This window comes from Desmodus rotundus, chromosome 7, assembly GCF_022682495.2.
Source record: "Desmodus rotundus isolate HL8 chromosome 7, HLdesRot8A.1, whole genome shotgun sequence".
Taxonomy (NCBI): Eukaryota; Metazoa; Chordata; class Mammalia; order Chiroptera; family Phyllostomidae; genus Desmodus; species Desmodus rotundus.
The window spans coordinates 126,196,586-126,218,461 of NC_071393.1; the positions used below are offsets into that span (position 1 = coordinate 126,196,586).

At 48.1% G+C, this 21,876-nt stretch overlaps 1 protein-coding gene across 3 annotated transcripts in view; it reads right to left on the bottom strand.

Annotated features, from left to right (window-relative positions):
• The window catches only part of KCNK10 (potassium two pore domain channel subfamily K member 10), a 114,413-nt gene that overhangs the window by 55,666 nt on the left and 36,871 nt on the right, over nt 1-21,876 (bottom strand). For 2 of the 3 annotated variants that reach the window (XM_053928701.2, XM_024568014.4), the window contains exon 2: nt 5,102-5,436. In XM_053928701.2, coding sequence (XP_053784676.1) covers nt 5,102-5,436 — 335 coding nt within the window. Of the gene's footprint in view, nt 1-5,101; nt 5,437-11,354; nt 11,553-21,876 lie in introns of those variants that run through there. The other variant, XM_024568015.4, reaches the window with a different exon arrangement.

Genomic DNA, 21,876 nt, shown 5'->3' on the forward strand with positions numbered 1-21,876 from the left:
AGTATTCCTATAACTGGTCTTTCTTCCTCCTCCTTCCCACCCAACTTTCCCACTGTGAAAGGACTTACCTTTCCAACAGAAAACTTCCATCATGTCATTACCTTGCTTAAATCTTTCAGCAACTCCCCATTTCCCACAGCATAAAGCCCAAACTCCTCAGCAAGGCTTTCTGGGCACCTCCCAAATTCAGCCCCCTCCTCCGTCCCCAGCCTCCCTACCACCACTTCCCATACCTCTCAGCTCAAACCACACAGGCCCCTTGCTGATCCTTCACAGGGCCACACGTGTCCTTGGGATGCCCTTCAGCATGGCCTACTGAATGATCCCCTCCCATTTCTACATTCGAAGGTGTGGGCTACGAGTTCAGATACTGCCCAAGAGGAAATCCTGGATCCTCCACTTACTGACCAGGTGACCATGAGCATATAACTTCACCTCCCACTGCCTCAGTTTCTCCATCTGTAAATGGGTACAAAAGACTATCATCATAGGAGATAAACAGCCACAAAGTCTCCCCTATTTGCCTCACTGGGGCTCCATTTTTCCCCCACACTTCAAAGAGCCCCATGCAATGAATTCTAATTATTAATTTACATGTCTCTTTCTCCAGAACTTCTCACCCTGTTCACATATTAGACTGGATAGTTCTTTGTGATGAGACACGATGCTGTGCGTTGTAGGATGTTTAACAGCATCACTGGCCTCTGCCAGCTGGACGTCTGCAGCACTTCCCCAGTCGGGACAACCAAAACGTCTGCAGACGTTACTGTCAGATGATCCGCGAAGGCAAACCCCCTCCCATGAAGAACCCCTACCTGAAAGTCTGAGCAACCTGAATAATGACACAAACAACAGCAGCAATCACTACCATTTTTTGAACAGATGCCAAGCACAGTTCAAAGCTCTATGCATCGATGATAGAATTTAACCCTCTCAACACCCTAAGGGTGGAGGATTTTAGGCACATTTTATTAATAAACTGGATCACAGAGAGGTGCGTACCTTGCTCAAGGTGTGTCTTATTCTCTTTTCCTTACTCAACACCTGGTATGTCACTTGTTACAACAGGAGCTCGATAGCAATTTTAAAAATACATGCATGAATGACCGAAAGAACAAATGAACAGATGAATGCATGAGATGGTCTCCTCCACTACAGCAGTCCATCTTCCTCCACCATTCAGGGACAAAGGCCTGTGGGTCTCCTGCAGAGCCCAGTGGCACCCCATAACACAGTTTAACTCATTGCAAACTGCCTCCCCAGCTATGGCTCTTCTAAGCTATTCAGGCACTCCATGGGGGCTACACTGTTCTGGATACTCTGTTTTTGTTATTAGCAACATTAATCACACTCTCCAGCTTAGCTTTATGGGGGGGTCACTCAATCCAGACAAAAGTCCTGGTATTACCGGATAAATACCATCCATCTATTTTCTACCTATCGGTCACTCTGTTCAGACCTTTAAGAGATGCAGTAATACTATTTCCTGGCTTAGAAAACACCACAGGGAAAACCCTCCCAATGCTGTGTTTCTTGTGAGCACTACACATGGCGCTGCTCGGAGGAATGACATGAGGAACGTCACCAGCTCTGTCAGTGTGGGCATTTTCATCCTACGAAGGGATCAGTGAACTGAGGGCGAACAAGAATGCTTGATTCTTGATTGACACATTTAAACTTAGCCTACCAAAACTGGAGATCCACACAAGTCTCAACCCTTCAACCACAGTAGATAGAGATCGTAAGGTACCCCAGGTCCAGGACTGAAACACAGTGGGTACAGAGGGAACAAACAGAGAAATGCTTCTGTTACACAGCAAGGAACTCCAAAGGTTCTTGATGCTGCTAAAATTCTAGAAAGTGTTATACCTAAAGTACATGTTTAAGAAACACGGGAGCTTAGGATAAAGCAAGACCTACTTAAGAGCTTGTAGACTCACCAGGCAAGGCAAGGCAGAATCAGACAGACCTCACTTTGAATCCAGGCTCTGCCACATTGACAATTGGAAAGTTATTCAGCCTCTTTTAGCATCACCTGTAAAATGCTTATCTGGTATTATAATGCTCATCTGTGAAATGGGCATTCTAATATGAACTTAGAGGGCTGCTGGAAAGATTAAATGGCATGATGGGTATAAGGTGCCTAACTCATAACAGGTGCCTAATATAAGGTAGTTTTTTTAATTATTATAAAAATGGTCTTAAGGACACACCTATACACACCTGATTTTACAGACAAACCCCTCAGCTCAAAACCTGGGGTGGGTCTTAATGGCAGCACGAGAATTAGACCTCTCCACTCCCCCATCCTGTCCTTCATTCTGGCCTCTGAGCCCTTTCTTAAAGGAAAGAGCCAACGACTTAACACTGAAATAATAAACAAATGTATCAATAACCTCAGATATTTCATGGCATCACCAATGTCACAGATCTAGTTTGATATCTCATTCAGAAAGCACTTCTCTATTGGGTAGTAATTAAATGCAAAGCAATGCAAAGGCTACATATGGACACAAAGATAAGACATACGCCATCTCCTCAAGATCTCGCTAAGAACGGAAATTCAAGCATAAGGGTGGATGGACTCAATTCAGACCACCTTTTAGGTTATTACATGTATTGTAACTAAATAAAAAGCATCTTACCACATATCACAACAACACGCCTCAATGGAATTGCATTCTTGGTTAAAACTACTCTATAATTATTTCCTCCGTTCTCGATGGCATTCCAGGCTTTACATCTGGCTCAGAATTACTCCAATACTGTCATCACTACATTTGGAAGCATTTCTCATGAAAGAAAAAAAAGACAAGACCATCCAAGAAAGAGTGATATGAAACATTGCCCTTGAATGTTAGCATTTAACAGTTTTATTTTTCGTCCTGCCCAGTGTGGCTCAGTGGGTTGGGCATCATCCTGCAAAGTGAAAGGTCACTGGTTTGATTCCTGGTCCGAGGACATGGATTGCAGGTTTGGTCCCCCGCTGGGGTGCGTGCAAGAGGCAATCAAGCAATGTTTCTCTCCCTCTCTTCCTCCCTCCCTTCCCTCTAAAAATAAATAAATAAAATCTTTTTTTAAGTTTTATTATAAAAAACTGTAGGGCATATGGATAAATCATATTTATTCCCAGAGGGGAAATGTGTATTTTTATTTATTTAAGAGTCAAGTTAGATTATCAAAACTAATTAAAAAAAAATGATCACTATGAAGGTGCCAGGTCACAAGTAGCCTCAGAATTCCACTCCCCGATCCCTGCAACTTGAAATAGGTAAATAGTAAGCCAGCCCAGACTTGCAAATCCTACAGCATCCTGGATTATGGTGGCCATTAGAATTTAATGCAGATAATCCCAGAGCCAGAAGGAATCAAGGAAGCCGTCTTTTCCATCCCTCTGCTTTCCAAATTTCAGAACCTCAGAAAGATGAGACTCTTCCTTGCCTCCATAACTGTCACCACCTCCCACCATGAACAGCTCTTCCTGGTTCAGGAGGGTGTGTGGACAGGAAACCAAACTTCAGCCTCTGAGGCAGTCACCCCCCCAGACCTCCAAGGGGAAGCCCTCCAGCTGGGTTCCCAACTGTTTCTGTCCCTCCTCCTGTGACTCAGTTCTCTCTCTGCAGACTTCTCAAGCCTCCTGTTTGTTCCCTCCCCTCACACCACCTTAGAGGACACTGCCCTCCCGCAGCCCTTCCCAGCCCTGTTCACCTCTGCCCAGGCCACCTCCCCCCTCTGCTCTCATCGCCTTGCTTCTCTACGTAACAGCCCGAGTTCTCTGACTCCATTTTTTTATGGATCATTTTTCCTTGATATCCAGGTTACACAAGGGCCATAGCACACAGCAAGTGTTCAAAAAGAGCAAGCTTGATTATTACTATTACTGCTATTCTTATTATTTAATCTCCATAAATCCACCAAAATGGCTGTCCCAAGTCACCACCAGCCTCCTCATCCCACATCTGGTGGCCTTTGCTCTACTCCACCCTCATTGACCTTGACAGGTTAACGCATCCCAGCTTGTTTAAAATTCCTTTATCTATTAGAATATATGCACCCCTGTGTTTATCGCAGGGTTATTTACAATCAGCCAAGATCTGGAAGCGGCCCAGTGCCCATCAGTAGATGAGTGGATAAAAAAGCTGTGGTCCATTTACACCATGGTAAGATAAGAAGAGAATATTACCCTTTGCAACAGCGTGGATGGACCTGGAAACAATTTTGCTAAGGGAAATAAGCCAGCCAGAGAAAGAGAAGTACCATATGATCTCACTCATATGTGGAATCTAATGAACAAAATGAACTAACAAGCAAAACAGAAACAGACTCATAAAGAGCAGACTGACAGCTCTCATAGGGGAGGGGCGTTGTGGGGCTGGGTGAGAAAGGTGAGGGGATCAAGGAAGAAAAAAACCTCATGAACACAGACAACAGCACGGTGACTAACAGAGGGAAGGGGGGGTGGGTGGAGATAGGAGAGGATAAAGGGGGGATGTAAGTGGTGAGGGAAGGAGACTTGACTTGGAGTGATAAACGTACAATACAATACACAGACGATGTATTATAGACCTGTACATCTGAAAGCTATATAATTTTATTAACCAATGTCATCCCAATAAATGTCAATTAAAATTTTTAATAAATAAATATTGTTTAATAAAATTTTAATAAATATTTTTTCATTTTCAAAATAAAATTCCTGCTTTCTTTGGCTCCTCGGGCACTCTCTCACCCCAGTGTCTCACACAGACTTCAGAACCAGGAAGTTAATCAGCGTGCATAGGTGGACTTGAATTTGAAAACCCACAGTCCTTTTCCCTGCTGTGGCCTCTGGCCACTGCATCCAAAAGCAGATGATGCAGATCACAGCCTGCTCCAACATCAGGGCCATTGCATATGCGGCCCTTCCGCCCCCACATCCTCACCTGCCTCACTCTCGGGCTTCTTTGCAGCCTCAGCTCAAATGTCACCTCCCCAGAGAGGTTCTCGCTGACCAGCAGGAGCACCGTAACCAACGGTGGACAATTCCAGAACCAGAAAGACAACACCCATGCGGTCCTCTGCCCCCACAGGTTGTTCTATGGTCAACTCACTCCCTGCTCACCTGGATCAGTGTCTCCAGCTCCTGGGGGCTCACACAGACATGATCCCGCAGGAATTCTGCCTTCTCCAAGGCGATGGTATTCTTCTGGCTGCTCTCAAAAGGCTGCTCCAATGCCCGGAAGACGAGACCACCGGTGACAAGGTAGACCACCACAACCACAAAGATGGCGACCACGGTTTTCCACTTCATGACTGTCTGCAGGCCCCCTTGGGAGGCGCCTTCCATCCTGGCTACCACCGTGGCGCGGGAGGAGATGGACAGGCGTGGGGCTGGGTAATGCCCGTTAGTGGCGCCCTTGGGCTGACACACTGGGGGTGCGGCTGCAGGAACGGCCACTGAGGAACAGGGTAGGAGAGAGGGGAAGAGAGAGTTTGTTTATAAATCCAGAATACAAAACTGCTCAGAGATGAAGCACACGTGTCTTCCTCAAGCCAGCTTTCCGATGTGAACATTAAAATCGGTGCAGCAAGACTGCATTTAGGGAATGTGGTCAGTTCCCTATTTGAGTTCTAAAAAAAAAAAAAAAATGAGCACCAGGAGTCCTAGTTTTAAAAAAAAGTTATTGAGTTTGAAATACTTATATTATTCTTCTACAAGGGTCCCAATTTGAAGCCAGGTCTCTGTTATCATTCATCTTCTCCCTCGGCTTCCTTGTTTAAATAATATATAAGATACAAAACAAATGACCATATTTGAAAAACAGACATATTTTTCCACATGGAGAGGAAATAAGTAAGAGATACCCAGCTACCCTGTCCAAGTACTGAGAGCTAAGTGATACCAAAGAGCAGGGAGGAGATGAGCAAGCAACAAGTTTAAAAGTCCCTGACATCAAGGGTTGCGGTCACAAAGCAGAGGGGAAAGGGTAAGCTTGCTGCGAGGGAGAGGCGTCAAAAATGAGACACAGTGAAGAGGGTCCGGGTGTCTGAAGCCTACTCAAGAAGAGCTGGACACAGTGAAAGAAGGAAGCAATGAGTGATGTTTTATGCCAATTAACTTGGTTCCCTAGAAAAAAAATAACAATAATAACATACCTCCTAAACATATCTCTCAACAAAAAATGTGCTGACTCCGATGTAATCACGCCTGATCTATTAGTAATAAAATTTTTCTTCTACTTTCCTCTAATAAGAAGCCATCGGACAGGAAATTTCCTCTCGCTTTCAGAACCCATGGAATTCTCCAAGGCCCCTGGTCCCTGAGCCAGCAGTTCTGTTACCTTGAAATAAATGCACGAAGCCGGAGTCTTTCCTGGAACGGCCGGAAGCGCGGGGTAGTGGTGTATACACAACAGTATCGCGCATTTCAGAAAACGGCCGTCTCACTTCGATTTCGCTCTCCCTTTATTTTACGACCACTTATTATATAGCCTCTGCTGTGGTGCAGCCCAACCTTTGTGTAAATAAGGTGTTAGGAGATGACAAACATAATCACCTAAGCAGGGCAAACAATCGCACTCGTGAGAGCTAAACTGCTCAATCTCTGCCTTGGGAAACTCAAGGTAAATAAAAGCGCAGGAATGTCACTCCTTGTTCAAAACACCAACGACCCTGACAACATCTAGCCAGAGGGATGACCACCTCTGGTGACCTAAGTCTGTATATCAGCCTTCCCTCCCCGAGCCTCAAAATAGGCTTTTCTCTTTGGAAACCAACCTGAGCATCAGCCTTTATTGCATATTATTCTAGCAAATAAAATCTTTAAATGTTATATTTCCTTCTAACATACATGAACATAAAGCTGCCTGGAATCTGTGATTGAAGGGTTTAAGAATTAGAATCAGCCAGCTGGGAATTATGTTCTTGCTAATGCTTCCCTGAAAATGCTACCTTTAAGTTCTTACTTGCCCTTGACACTGAGAGGATGAGCCTTGTCTAGGCTTTCTACCAGCCTTGATCGCACTCCCCACCCATTCCACCTCCTAGTTACTTTATCTCAACCCCTTCTACGTCACCATACCCATGGCCACCAGCCCCTTCCAGGCCACCATCACGTCTTGTCTGAACCAATTCAGCAGCCTCCTAGGTGACCTCCCTGCTTCCACTTTCACCCACCTTCTGACCCATAAGAATGGGGTTAAATAGCACTTCTGGAAGCTCCTCTCTCCTATTCCTCCTGTGGTCTCCAGAATAATGTCCACCCCAAAGATGTCTGCACCCTCATCCCTAGGACTTGTGCCTATACTACCTTACATGGCAAAAGGGACTTTGCAGATGTGATTCAACTGTGATCCAGAGATAGGGAGCTTTTCCTGAGCTATCTAGCTGAGCTCAGCTTAAGTGTCCTTACAAGAGGAAGCCAAGAGGGCCAGGAAAAGAAAGAGATGCAAGGACAGAAACAGTCAGAGTAAGTAGCCATGAGCCAAGGGATGCAGGCAGCCTCTAGAAGCTGGAAAGGCAAAAAACAGATTCTCCCCTGGAGACTCCAGAAGGATCTAGCCCTGCCTATCCCTTAATTTCCTCCCAACGAGGAAGATTTTGAACTTCTGACCTCCCAAACCACAAAATGATAAATCTGCGTTGTTTTAAGCAACTACATACACAGGGATTTGTTCCAGCAGTGACAGGAACTAACGCACCCCCATGAGTTCATCTCCCTTGGCCCACACGTGCTGCACCATGTAGCTGATAGAGCCTGTCTACCTGCCATCCGACTCAGAGCTCCAGGAGGGCAGGCCCGTGTCTCCCCCCTCACCTTTGCACCCCAGTGTCCTGCATAGTGCCTGGCATGCAGCAGGAGGCCGATTGATGGTGGACGATGAGATGAATGAAGAACGGAAGGAAGGAAGAAATGTTGGCACATCCAAACCATACGTACAATGCAGATGAGTAGAGTTAGTGCCAAACAACTTGACATTCCAGCAAGACTGAACAGCAGGCCCTCCAGCACAGCAGAGCGCCACTCTCAGCGCCACGCGGCCACACTCCTCAACCAGCAGCCCCCGCCCTACCCTCGTCTGCGGGGGGCAGTGCCAGCCCACCCTGCTCAGTGTCAGCTGAAAGCCGCCTCCCCTGTGAAGTGGTCCCGGACTCTCCAGGCAGACTCGGCACATCTGTCTCCCCACGAGCCCATGAACTCCTTGGAGTCAGAAAGCCCGTCTTTTAATCATTGGATTTGAATACCTTGGCACAATGCCTAGCATAAAGCAAATATTTGTTTTCTGTTGTTGTTATTGCTGATAATTCCTTCACACTATAAGCAAAGCTCCAACGGAATCACCACCATCCGCCACAACAAGCATTTATTTAACACCAAACTGGACGAGGACCTGTGGTGGTAGGGACATGTCACAATCCCCCCCAGCCTGGGGGTGGGGGCAGTGACAATCCACAGAGGCAGGTAACAACCCCTAGGATGAAGCCTCACTGGGTGGTAAATGAAGGCCCTGAGCAGGGAGGCCAGTTGCAGCTGGGTCTCCATCACCGACTCTTGCATCGTGGCTGGTTCCAGAGCTTCTAGAACCCGAGGCCAGGCAGAATTGGGCTTTAGGAAGGCCTTTTCTGGCCAGTTCACAGTGCCAGTTTGCTAAGATACCATCCTTGGGAACAGAGTTTGAACAGAATCTACCAATCCCTGAGTTTCCAAAGCTTCAGGAGCAAAAACTACACTTTCAGTCCCAAACCTATGAGCATCTGGGTGGCCTTGAAACTGACACTTAGTATCTGTCTTTTCTTATCTGCAAAATATGAATAGTGGCCAACTTCTTTACCCCCACAGGTTTCTCAGGAGCAGCAAATGAGCTGCCCCAGTTTACTAACCGGAGTATATTTGTAGATACCAAGAGTACTGGCAGGGACCTCAGAATACTACAAACCTTTTGTGCATTGGACTAAAAATGGAGCTGGTTGTCTTAGCAAATCAGAGGGCTACACATTTCATTGGCTGGACAAGAATTTGGTTTGTGCCTTTTGCTTTAATAGGATACGTTTTTAAAGGGTGTTTTGATTAACCCATTTCTTCTCCTCAGAAGCCACAGGTGCTCTCACTCTAACACGAAGTTGGCTGTGACCCAGGATGCCACTGGAGCTCTCTGTGCCTAAAATTGGCAGAACAGCCAAATGGCCAGGTGATGGTGACTGCGGTGATGGTGAAGGGAACAGGATGTCCCACCACTTACTGGGCACTTACTTTGTGCCTGTCAACCTAATAAACACTTTGCTTACATCATTGCATTCGGTCCTCACCACAAGGCATTCCCTGCCTGGACAGTGAGTCCAGGTCTTCCCGGAAGCAGACACCAAGAGTGGATTTTGTGCATTTCAATAGGGGAAACGGCCAGCAGATTCACTGTGAGTGTGGCCCAGAGTAAAGGAGAGAGGGAGAGAAGGATGGACACAAGCATCCTAGACCAGGGGTCCCTAACCTCTGGGCTATACTGGTTTAGGCCAGTTAGGAACCGAGCTGCACAGTAGGAGGTGAGCTTGAATGTAAGGCAATTGAATTGTCCCGAAACCATCCCCCCCACCCTAGTCTGTGGAAAAATTGTCTTGAACGAAACTGGTGCCCAGTGCCAAAAAGGTTGGGGACTGCTGTCCTAGACCACCGACAGCCTAAGGAAGGTTCAGCATGGCCACCAAGGAGTTCCGGAGCCAAAGCCACCCATCTGAGGAGTCCTGGCTCTCCTGGGAGACTCCGCCTTGGGGTCCCTGCTGCCCAGTCATGGGTTGGGAGCAGCCCACGGGAAATACGCCCATGAGACAAGCCCACAGTGGATCCCACAGCAGCAGCTCCAGCTCTTGGTCTGAGACACTCCCACCAGTTGGAGGCCTGTAAGGTGCACACCTGCTCACGGCAACTGCACATTCCTACTTCACAGACAAAGAAACTGAGACCCAGGGATGTTCCACGACAAAACTGAGGCCAAGTGGGCAGAGAGTGGCAGAGCCAGGATTGAAATGAGAGGAATCTGACTTTAGAGTCAGTTCACCTCTGGAGCATGGGAACAGAAAAACCAGAGACAAACAAATTCCAGGTGGAAAAGGCCCTTGGATCCAAAACTCGGAAAGACATTCGTCTCAGGCGGGCATGAAACTATTTGCCAGTCTATCAGATTGACTCTAGTTTCCTGGAGGTGACAGAGGTTTTTGCCATATAACAAATCCATCAGGGATGGGTCACACAAGTAACAGCCTGCCCTGCTACGGGACTCCAGCTGATGGGACAGGGAAGGTTGAAGGACAATAAACATTTCCTCACAGACACTGCCCCCTTCCATTTTTCACCCTCAGTGTGGGTGTTTACGAGGGCACATGTGGAAATCTGCTTTTTCTTGGTTGAACAAGTTTCTAATAAGTTCATATTATTCAGGATTTCCCAAGTCCTATGCACTTCACTGTACCATCCATTCATGTATTCAGTCAACAAACACACTTAGCAGGCACCATGCTTGGCCCTGGGGACATACAAGTGAATGAAACACATCCCTGCCTTCAGAGTTAGTGGGAGAGTTGACAAGGATCTTATTGTGCGTGAACCTCATTTATCTTCACCAAAGGGCAGTGGTCATTATCTGCCTCCCCTTGACAGGAGAGAAACCGAGGCCCCGAATGGTGGCACTGATCAGCCTATCACAAGCTCATAAGCATTGGGGGGGTCCCTAGACCAGTCTTCAGACACTTAACCCCAAGTGCCTCCACTCCTCACACACCACCTGAAACAAATAGCACCCACAGGATTCAGGGTCTCCTGGTAACCTGGAATGCAGCCACTTCAGAGGTGCCACGGTCGCACAGCAACGTGACTCTGCCTGCTGACCCAGGCAAAGTGCAGTTGTGACTACAACACACCGGTCTCTCCCCGGACTCCCTCTCGGGTCTGGAATTCTTCCAGGGCCACGTGCACCAAAGCTCAAAGCTTCCAAAGAGGCCCAAGGTACAGCTGAGCCTGGAATCCCCAAAGGCTTCCCCGGGCATAGGCTGGGGGTGAGGGTGGGTGTCAGGAAGAGAAAAGGAGACAGGAAGAGTAGACGATTCCAGCCCCACCTGGTTTCAGCCATGATCAGCCTCTGAGAAGAGCAGAAAGAATGTGTGTGCCCCCCCACTGCAAACCTTGTTTTCCCATTTCCATGGGACAGCTGCTTTGTTTCCAAATGAAAAAGACCAAGGTATCATGAAATTTCTAGGAAGTTTTAGAGACAGACAGCCAAGATAAGAGGAAATGTGGCTGAAACAGGATGAAGAGCGAGCTGAGAACATGCTGCCACCTTGACTCACATCTGTCCTCGCTGTTCTTAGTTCAGACCCTGGCCACTCACCTGAGTCACTGAGACAGCCTTCTTTAAATCCATCCTCCACGCTGCAGCCTGGCGGCGATCTCTGAGGTGTAAATCCGATCACATCCACACGGTACTTAAGCTCCTCTGCAGGCACCTCAGAGATTCAGAATAAGTGCTGGCCCCGTAGCTCACACAAAGACTCTCTTCCAGAGCCTGGCGCCTGCCTGTCTCCCCAGCCTCTCCCACTGCCACGCCCTCACATGCAACCTTCGCCCCAGCCAAACCCAGCTGCACCAGGTCCCTGCTTGCTGATCCTGGAGGAGAGGGTCTTGCTTCCCAGATTCCTTTCTTCTCCCTACTCTTCATCTGGCCAACTCTTCTTTATACTTCAAACCTCACTTCATATATCACTACCTCCAAGAAGTCCTCCTTGATTGTCCATCCCCCACCCCTTAGGGTCAGATGCCCTTCCTCTATGATTTCTGTGTCTCAATATGGATCTTAGCATAGTGCTTACACCTGGAAGGCTCCTAGTTACAATTTGCTCCAGTCCTGAATTCATTCATGCATCCATACCTAAATCTGCCCTGAGCTGGCATTTATAATATCAAGTTCACACACCTGCCCAATTTAACCGCAGAGTTCATTGAGTCAGGTAGATATGAGCAGTCCTGGTCCTATTGTGTGCTTTTGTTATTCTACAGACAGACACCTTGGGTCAAGGTGTTAAATTCTCAAAAAGTCAATAGTCCAAGCCGAGCTCTTCGTGGCTCCATCAATAGCCAGGGAGGACTGGGAAGGAGACAGAGAAGTAATTCACTTCACTGTGCTCCAAACGCTCTGAGCTTTCTCGTCCTCAACACAATGACTAGAAGGTTCTGTTTTACTCATGGATACAAACTATTTGTTAGGTTAAAAACAAAAATCTATTGAATGGCATGAATCACCCTTGGTGAGTCACCTTGGTGGTGCCAAGCAGGCAGAATTTCCCTCTAGTCTGCTTTCCTGGGGTGCCTCTGACTAGGGCCAAACAGCATAATTTGGATCTGAGTACCCCAAAAGCTGAAGCCCTGCCCCCACCCCACAGTGTACTTCTATCCTGGGGAGCGTATAAAGGTGGCTGGTTCATTTGGAGCTCAAAGGACCCGTGACTTCCTTCTAAGGACTTGTAAGCAAATGGTTTCTCCTGATCTCCCCCAAAGCTCTTGTTGTATTTATAAACCAGGGGCATGGCGCGAAGTCTGGGTCCTTCATCAGCACGCAGGACCCGGAGAAGGAGGCTCTGAGGCCTGGGGCCTCCACTCAGGCAGAAGCGGAAGAGATGAAGAAGAGGGGTCAGACACAAAGGCGGTAAAACCAACATGTCCCAGTGATGGATGGAATGGGACAGGTATGGACAGGGTGGGGTCTGGGATGACACCAGGCCTCTGGCTTGGAAGAGCTTGGTGTTCTCCAAGAGAGAAAAGGCAGGAGGCTTAGGCCTGCAGCTCCTGCCGCACATCCAGGTGGAGATAGATACCCAGTAGACATTAGGCATAAGGGGCTGGAACTTGGGGGTGACCGGGGGCGGGGGGGGGAGGATTGGCGGCCGGGGGAGGGAACTAGCTGGAACCTAGATTTGATAGTGATGAGAACAGAAGTGGTACTGAGGCCACGGGGCTGGACGAATCGGTCCAGAGGGCAATGTAGAATGAGATGAGAGTAAAAGATGGTGCTCGAGGGAGCAGCATTCAAGGGACAGCAGAGGGGAGACGTGCCCACGGGAGAACCAGGCCGTGGCTTCCTGGGATCAGAGATGGCAGCTCTCATTCCCCCTCTCTGTTCGTAGCATCATTCACACGGCCTGGCCTGCGAGAGGCCCCAGCCTGTGCTTGCTGAACTGATCCCGGCCATGTAACATTATGTTGCTTCTCATTAATGGTTTAGACCGTTTTCTCTCCCTGACTGCCAGGAAACTCTCTTCAAACGACCCTTGTTCCAGAATTTCTGGACATTGTAGGTTACTCCTGATACGAGGTGGGATGCCTTTGTTGCTGCCGTGAAACAGTCCCTTACTCAGCCACCCCACACAAAGAGCCTGGGACCCGAGTTAGTCCTTAGGCATGCTGAGGTGTTTCCTGCTGGACTGCTCCTCTTTTGGGATCCAGGGCCGCCTACCTCGTGGTTCTCTCAACAGACCTCACACTCATTTGTCTTAACTCCACAGTCAAGGCCTCAAGGCCACAGCTGGGGTTCCTTTGCCTTGTCCCAAAATGCTTCATCAACAACACATTTTGTCCTCTGTCCCAAGTTTTGTCCTCCACAAATTAAATTAACCAGAGCACTTTTAAAAGGAAAGACACGTTTCCCTCCCTTTGGGATTAAAAACAAAATAAGAAGCTGCAGTTCCCAAAAATATCTCCTTTACCCTGGAGCCAAGTGTGTTAAATCCTACTGTGAGGGCCCATTCCTGTGGGGGAGAGGTCTGCCTTTCACAGGTGGCTTGTCACAGCAGTAACCTCTCCAAACTGGACTCCACGCAGAGCACACCCCACAGCCAGGCCGGGACAGGTGATCCTTCCACAGTCCCAGCCTTGCTCCTGCTTAAAACCCCTCCGTCATTCCCATGGCTCCTTGCATGGCCTGCAACAGGCCATGTGCTCAGGGCCCAGCTTATTGCTCCAGCCCCACCTCACCCACCCATGCTCTCCTCCACCCCAGAAACTCCCATCTGCATCAGCAGTCACCAATACACACGTAGTTGTACCAATCTGACCTAAAAGATCCATAGTAGAAAGCAAAACTAAAACACGTGTGTTAACTCATTAGGGAGACAGATCCTATGACCAAGTGCACAGCCACGCTGTGGCCGAATTCCCTAACTTCAGGGAATCTGCGCACTGCACCCCACCCAGGGATGGTGGCAGAAGTAGCTAAAGGCACTTCGATAAGTTCCATATTTTTTAAGAGTTCATATCTACCACAGCCTAAATTGTATCGAAGTGATAAGTGCACTGATGTTGTACAATAATGGGAAAGGAGGCAGCATTCAGAAATGTAATGTGTCAGTCATCCACTTACTCAGCCAGTGATGCCACCTACCTGCCAGGAGTTGTACCACCCCCTGCACTGTGTCCGGGCTGCCGAGCCACCATCCACCAGGAAACTGAAGGCACCGATTCTATTGAGAAGTGCAAGGCCGGCGCAGTCACTGGACAGATGCCCCCATGTAGCTTTGATGTCCCTCCATGTAGCCTTGATCCCCCTCCTGCTCTCCACTTACCCTGCCCTGATCCCACCTTCCCTACCGCTCCCATCCCAGACCTTCCCCAAAACACCTCAGAACCAAAGGCCACCCCTGCATCCTCAGCCTCGTCAGGAAGCCTTCCTCCACCGTCTTCCCTGACCCCTGGACTTCCCCTAAGGATCCTGTCCACTGAGCGTGGCATTCAAAAGAGGCAGTTCAGTCTCCCTCACCCACAACATCAGGGCCACGCTGTCCCAGAAAACCAATAGTCTACACTCGGGGTCAAAACCCCTGTTTGTTTGAGACCCAAGCCCCCTGGCTCTTCCCCTTCCTCCTTTTCCTCAAGGCTGATGGCAGACCTGAATTCTCTCCTAGAGTCCCAAAAGCCTTCTATCCAGGTCCTGCCTCCCTCCTGGGTGACTTCAGGGCCCCACAGACAATCCACCCAAATCCTGCACTCCCATTGCCTCGATTTCATCACCATTGTCGTCGTCTCCATTCCACTTCAACCACTGGCTTAGATCACACTCCTAAGTAGATCCCCTGAGTACATGCTGAAGTCAACATGGTTTGCAAGTGCTTTATTTAGGAAGTGCTTCCAGGAGAAGGCCATAAGGGAGTAGGGAAGCAGGGAAGGGAAGGGCAGGAAACCAAGCAAGGGTATAATTCCAGATGAAGCCCCATTTCTGCCTGAGCTCTTGGCGAACTCTGCAGCATAAGTTATGTGTCCAAGTTCATCCCACCTTGATGAGGCACGGGGACTAGAGTTTCATTCTCTTACCCAGTCCATCATTGGCTTCAGACAACCCCTAGGGAATATAAACACCCAGGACCGTCCTGGAAAGAGGTGCTAGCAGACCAAAAGAAGTCCTCTGACCATGGCTGTCAGTAGGCACTGCAGGGGGAAAGTGTACAGACTTTGAGGACAGGAGCACCGGTCCAGGAACACGATCTGCACAGGCTGGGAATACCAACGGCATCCTCTCCAACATCATCCCTCCCCAGTGGCCACATCATCACAAGAAATGGCCCTGCCTCTGAAATACCCCACTTCTGACCTGACCAACCTCTCCTTCCGGCTCTCACCCTCAGTTAGTCCCACATCACATCCTGTCGTGCCTTCTCGCACTCTCTCATACCCTCTCTATGTTCCCTTTCTTCCTTCCCCACCCAGCTTAGATTCCATGCTCAACGCTGCACTCTTCAGCTAATAGACTCAACTCTCTTTCCTTTGTCCCTTCCTGGAATCTATGTTATACTTTCCTTCCACTCAGGCTCCACCTCCAGGCTGCTGCACCTGCTGGAGTAACCGAACAGCCTCAGGGATTTCTGCTACTCTAAACCCACGGTTTCTTCCTCAACTGCTGTGGATGCCACAGAGCAAGCCTGCCCCGTTTCCCTGCTCAGCCCACAGTCGGGATAAATGTCGTGAAGATGTTAAGGTGGATCTTCCTATAACCTAACCTGAACTCATATATGGTGATTCCTCTGCAACATATTTACTTTACAAAAGAATTTTCTGCAGAAGGTGTTTAAACAGAAAGCTCTGTGTACATGTGAAATTGGCTCCAGCAAATATCTGTATAGTTTTCAGAACAAACCGTTGATGCAGAATGGTGTGCACCCTCCCTTTGCCCTCCTCCCAGGTGGAGTCTCCACGCCCAGCACACTGCTCCGAAAGCAGCCTCAGCCGGCGTCATCGCTCAGTGCTTCTGCTCATTTCATACTCACTAAAACCTCCTACAAAAACACTTAGATGGGGGAAATTTTATTTAGATGGTTCTTCCTCCACTGTGCCTACTAAGTCACAAAAATGAATGAGATCCATCCAAGGAAGAAAATAGTTTCTACAAAATACCCTGCAAAATAGCTTTGCCTTTCAGCATCACCCTCTGGATAATTCCCTCCAAAGCGGCTCCTCGGCTGCAGCGCCCGGGATGCTGACATCAGCAACTTTTCCGTGATTTGCTGCAAATGCAGCTCTCGGAGGCTGGCAGCGAGTGAGGGTGAGCACAGAGATGAACTGAAATGGGAAAAGATGACCCACGTTATTCCTCATGAGTCTGGGGAGAGAATGACACCGAAAATGTACAAGCCCACTTCTCTGAACCCGGAGAAGTGTTTCTGAAGCATTATCAGTAGCTGTAATGAGTGAAGTCTTCAAGGAGTCAACAGACTTACTGAAAAACTGGGGAAGTGAATTTCAAAGGGAGGGATGGGAAGTTTCAATAAACCAGCTCGGTGTATTTCTGGCCACGCCTAAGTCTGGGGGATGAAAGGGCGTGTGAGGAAGGCCAGAGTCAGTGCTGCCAGGGAAATCCTAGGGTGAAGCAGCCTCGGGGGAATTTCCCAGGCCAGAGAGCTGCTTACTCTAAGCTCGATCTTCTACCTAAAACAACACTTCACCTGACCTCCAAAATACCTGCAGTCCTTTCTCACTAGTAATTCCTCCTGCTAGAAGGTAAATTCCTCTGGAATCCCCATGAATGTAGTCGCTTTGTCCCAATCCCAGTGTACACGCTACAGTAAAAGCTCAAGGAATGTTCATGGAATGGATTCAACCAGTGTTGGTCAAGTGCTGCAGGCACCAGGGGACACAGAGGTGGCGGAGCAGAACCCTGCTGTCCAGGAGCTCAACGTTGCATGAACTGGGGTGGGGGTGCCTTCAGAAAAGACCCAGCACTCACAGATCTTGAGAATGCTTCCAAAATGTCAGAGAGCACACCAATCCTTATACGGATCACATAGAAGTCTGCCAGGCTGCTATGCTGGTCCTTAAGCTGCTCCCCAAGAAACAGGTCATAAAGCAAGGGTTTACAGTCACTCGTTCTCAAGGGCTAAATCCCCCTTCCACACTCGTACCCTTAGACCCAAATCTGTTTCCCAGGCAAACTCAGTCTGTGTGGGTTAGTCACAATTAAGCTGTCACCACAAGCATGTTCCCTTTCAAGGAACTGCCCAGCTCTAAGAACCATGGGACATTATTTAAAAATCTAATTTGGTCAACACACAAATTAGATATTGGATACTGGCACAGAGTAGGGCTCAATCAGTTGGTGTGGAAGGCAAATATTGCATTCAGCTTGCCACGTAAACAAACATCAACTGTGGGTCCTTGTACATAGCAAATCTTGGGGGAAGAACACAAGAGAAAAAAACATTTTCATAGAGAGTTAAATCTAACCTTTGGGTTCTCAGGTTTTAACCAATGAATAGAATCTTCATTGAAAGCCCTAACTAATATTTAATTTGTCACACAGTTCAGATTCAACCCGTACGTCATTGCTTTGAAATTGCCTCTGAACGGGATCATTGGAAATACAGTCTTGTGGTTATGTCTCCTCCACCGCTTAGAATGGGGAGAAGGGAAGGCACAGGAATTGGTGTGACCAACTAAAGTAGCGACGGACTCCAACTGGCTGTCTTGGAATGTGTAGGGATTTCCAAGGGCTCCCTGCTTCTTAAAGATTTTTAATGGCCCCTCAGAAGCCAGCTGCCTTTAAGCATCTGTAAGTGGGATGTCCAGAATTCACCAAAGCCATTTGCTCCAGAGCCATGGGGCTGTAATTGGTGCATCATGGAGTAAGTACTGGGTTCCTCCAGCACAGCCACTAGTGCCACATGACTTAGTCCCCTGAGAACTTCCACGAGGCCCATTCCGTGGAGTCCTATAAGTAGTGTCACAGGTGCCAGGTGGTTTCTCATCATTCGAGGGTCACTGATTTTCTATCAAACCTGCTTTTGGGGAGTGCTTACGACATGCCCAGCACTCTGTGAGGTGCCCTAAAGGAGTTTAATAGAAGCATTATCTATCCCCAGAAATAACGTCCATCAAGGTTGGCTTCCTTATTGGCCCAGGCGGCTCAACCCAGAAGCGGAGAATGTGGTTGTTTTTACGTGGCAGTCTAGTTAGGGTAGGGTTACAAGAGTTTCGAGTGTGCTAAAATTCATATAACATAAAATCCATCTTAACCATGTTAAAGTGTGAGATGCAATATGCGCTGCCAGACTCAGAAAAAAAAATCAGATTTTAAAAATGTTTAGCATAAGTGTGTCCCATGAAATTTTTAAGCATACTCTAAATTTTTTTCTGAAATTCACATTTAATTGTGTCCTCTGTGTTTTATCTGGCAACCCTAAACCAGAGAGACAGGAGAAGCACAGCCGTCAGCCCCCCAACACAACCAGCCAACGTGGCGGAAGTGCTATACTGGGTGACATCACCCAAACTGCTCTTGGCAGGGTTTCCACTCTGTCCTCATTGCCAAGTCCAAGGGGCTCCATCATGGGCACATTTGACTTGGCCTCTCGGCAGCACTCCGCACAGAAGGCCTTGCTTCTTCTGAGTACACTCCCACTTTTGGCCTCTTAACACCAAACTCTCAAGATTTTCCTGTATACACTCTCTCTGGGTGAGCCTTTTAAATCCACTCTGGGGATTCCTCATCCTAAAAATTCCTAAATATTGGGCTTAGATTCTCTCCCTGAGTGATTGCTTCCAGGACACGGTTTTAAACACTCCCCACTTGCTGGTGACTGACAGATCTTTATGTCCAGGGAAGCCGCGGGCGGAGTCCAGCAGAAGGAAACTGGGTGTTAAAGTCACAAGAGCTGCAGGTATGCTGCATCCCCAGGCTCTGACCCAAAGGATGTTGGCCAGGCCAACACTGCAGGTGAGAGCTCTGCTGGCTCTCGGGTTACAGGAATACAGGTGCCGGTCACCACGGCCATCGCCAGTAACATCTGGGCGGTTAATGAAGGCCATCTCCAACTCATCCTCATGGGCTGCATGGATGGCCAACCTTCCAAGGACACCACGGGCTTTGGAATGCTCAAGGCCAAGGCTTTGCCTTGGTGTCGTACCTGGAGATGCCAGATAAAGGCATCGCAATGGTCATTGATGGAAGTTCAGGTCAGAAAAAAGAGCTGACCGTCAGGAAGGGCAGGGGCCCCTGGGAAAACCTTCCTGGACTGTAGGAGAGGGTGGGACTTTGTTTTTTCCAAGAATAAACTTCAACTCTTGAAAAAAAAATGTCCCCTGACCGCCAGTTCAGTTTCTCTGGGATATCTTGGCTATGTCTCAGACTTGGCCAGTCCAAATCGCACTTGGTTGCTGACCCAGCCACACAAGAAGGCTCCTCTCACAGCATGGAGTTAACATCCACCCAGTGGGTTCAAGCCAGATGGCCAGACCCTGAGAGGCAGCCTAACTTGCCTATCTGCCTGCCTCTCCAAAACAGAACTAGAAGCGACCCCTGCCCTCCGTCTCCCTGACCAGCATCGCCACCATGTCTCCCCCAGACTTCAGCCATAGCCTCCGCACAGGTCTCCCCCTTCCTCTGCTCATTCCCATCCATTCTCCGCACAGAGGTCAGAACAATATTTTCAAAAGATATATCACTTTGCATTCTTCCTTGCTCAAGACTTTCAGTGCCTCCCTCCACTGCATCTCAAATAAAATGCAAACCCCCTGCTATGGCTCCCAAGGTGTGACAACAGAGCCTCAGCCCACTTCTCCAACTCCACCTCACAACCCTCCGCACACCCTGTGTCCCAGCCTTCACTCAGCTCTCATGGGGTCTTCTTCCTGTCCAAAGGCCCTTCCCCCATTCTTCCCATGGCTGGCTCCTGCCCATCCTTTGGTCTCAGTTTAAATGTTTCCACCTCGGAGAAATCTGTACTGACCATTCTAGACAGCCCTTCCCCATTATTCCTATCTTAGCAGGTACCATGATGGGAGTTCCTATGTTAGCAAGTACTATGATGGGAATTACATTATTTGCTGGTTTACGGCTCATCAGCCATTTCCCCAGTCCCTGCCCCACTAGACTCTCAGCTTCCTGAGGGCAGAGGCCTCGGTCATGCGGCTCAGTTCTGCACACCCAGTGCCAGCACATGGCAGGCATTTGATAAATACTTTGAATAAATGGATGAAGTCAAAGAAATAGTTTATTGTATAATAATTACAATATTATACAAAAAACTAATATAATTTTTTTTACCTAAAAGGGGTCTTGGATATAAAAGCTGGTCATCTAGCCCCCTCAACTAGAGGGTGTAAGAAACTCGTCCGAGGCAAGCGCTGAGACCAGAATACTAGCTCGGTGTGTGTCTAACCCTAAAGCCCATGCTCCGTCGAGTTGTCCTGCTGCCTTCACATCTGTTACAAGAAATTCTCCGAAAAAGCAGATCAAGCCACAATTCCAAATCAACTTGAAATTTTAACTTGAGTTTCTCAATTTGGCACTAACAAGTCATTCCATAATCCCAAATCTTAATCCTTGGCATTTAGGACTGTGTTTAGCCCAAGGGGAGCAGAGAGCAGGTAGCCATGCCCCACCTCAAAGCCCACTGCATTCCATTTAAAAAAGAGGAAATAAAGGAGGTAAGAGAATGTAATCATAGTAAGAGACCTGGAAAACCTTTCAAAAGGACCCCAGAACAAATAAGTCAAGGGTAAAAACTTGTTTTAAAGAAAAAGCCCAAAAGCTGAGGCTTAAAACACACTTGCATTGGAGGCATATCCCAGAACAGAGCAGCAAGCAGCCACCATTTAGCCCCCGACACAGAGGTGCACAACCTCTGTCCCCAGGATTCTCCACGTAAGCACAATCACATAGCATCTCACACCCGCTCCTCCTTTATTCCTAGGCACTCACCAAAGAGGCCAGAAGAAACACCCTAAACTGAAAACAACGGACGTACAGGAAAAGGCACTGGCTTGGAAATGACAGTGTGTGATACCTTCTTATTCTCGCTGCCATATGAAGCCTGGCATGGAGCCCTCCCATGCTGAAGAAGCAACGCAGGCTGGAATCCATGGCCACAGGACCACTGCTCCCAGAGCCGCCGTTCACAGTTGTGCCGGGTACAACCCGCACACCCACACCCAGCAGCCCTTCCGGGCAGGGCCGTCAAGCTGCCATCTCCCTACAATCTGGACATGAACCAGAAATGTCCCTGTGCAGAAAATTCGCATTTCCTTCTACCACAAGTGAATTACTGCTGGATGCATCTATCAAACTCAGCTATCTGATAAAGAAAAAAGTAATTTTCACTCTTACAGATATTTTTAAATCATTTTTAATCAAGAAAACATGATATGAAGAAAGAAACTGAAAACATAATCACGATATGATCACTCTCTTGGGGGCATATTTACGCACAAAAGCAGTCAGGAAAGCCTCGAGACATAACATCTAAATCAAACTGGCATTTTAAAAAGTGAAATGAATGAACCCTTTTGCCTGTTCTGTGACTTTTAGTTTTATGAACTTGTGCCGACGTGGGCATTTTAAAGGTATTTCCTCCAGCAGACGGTCATGCAGATTTTGC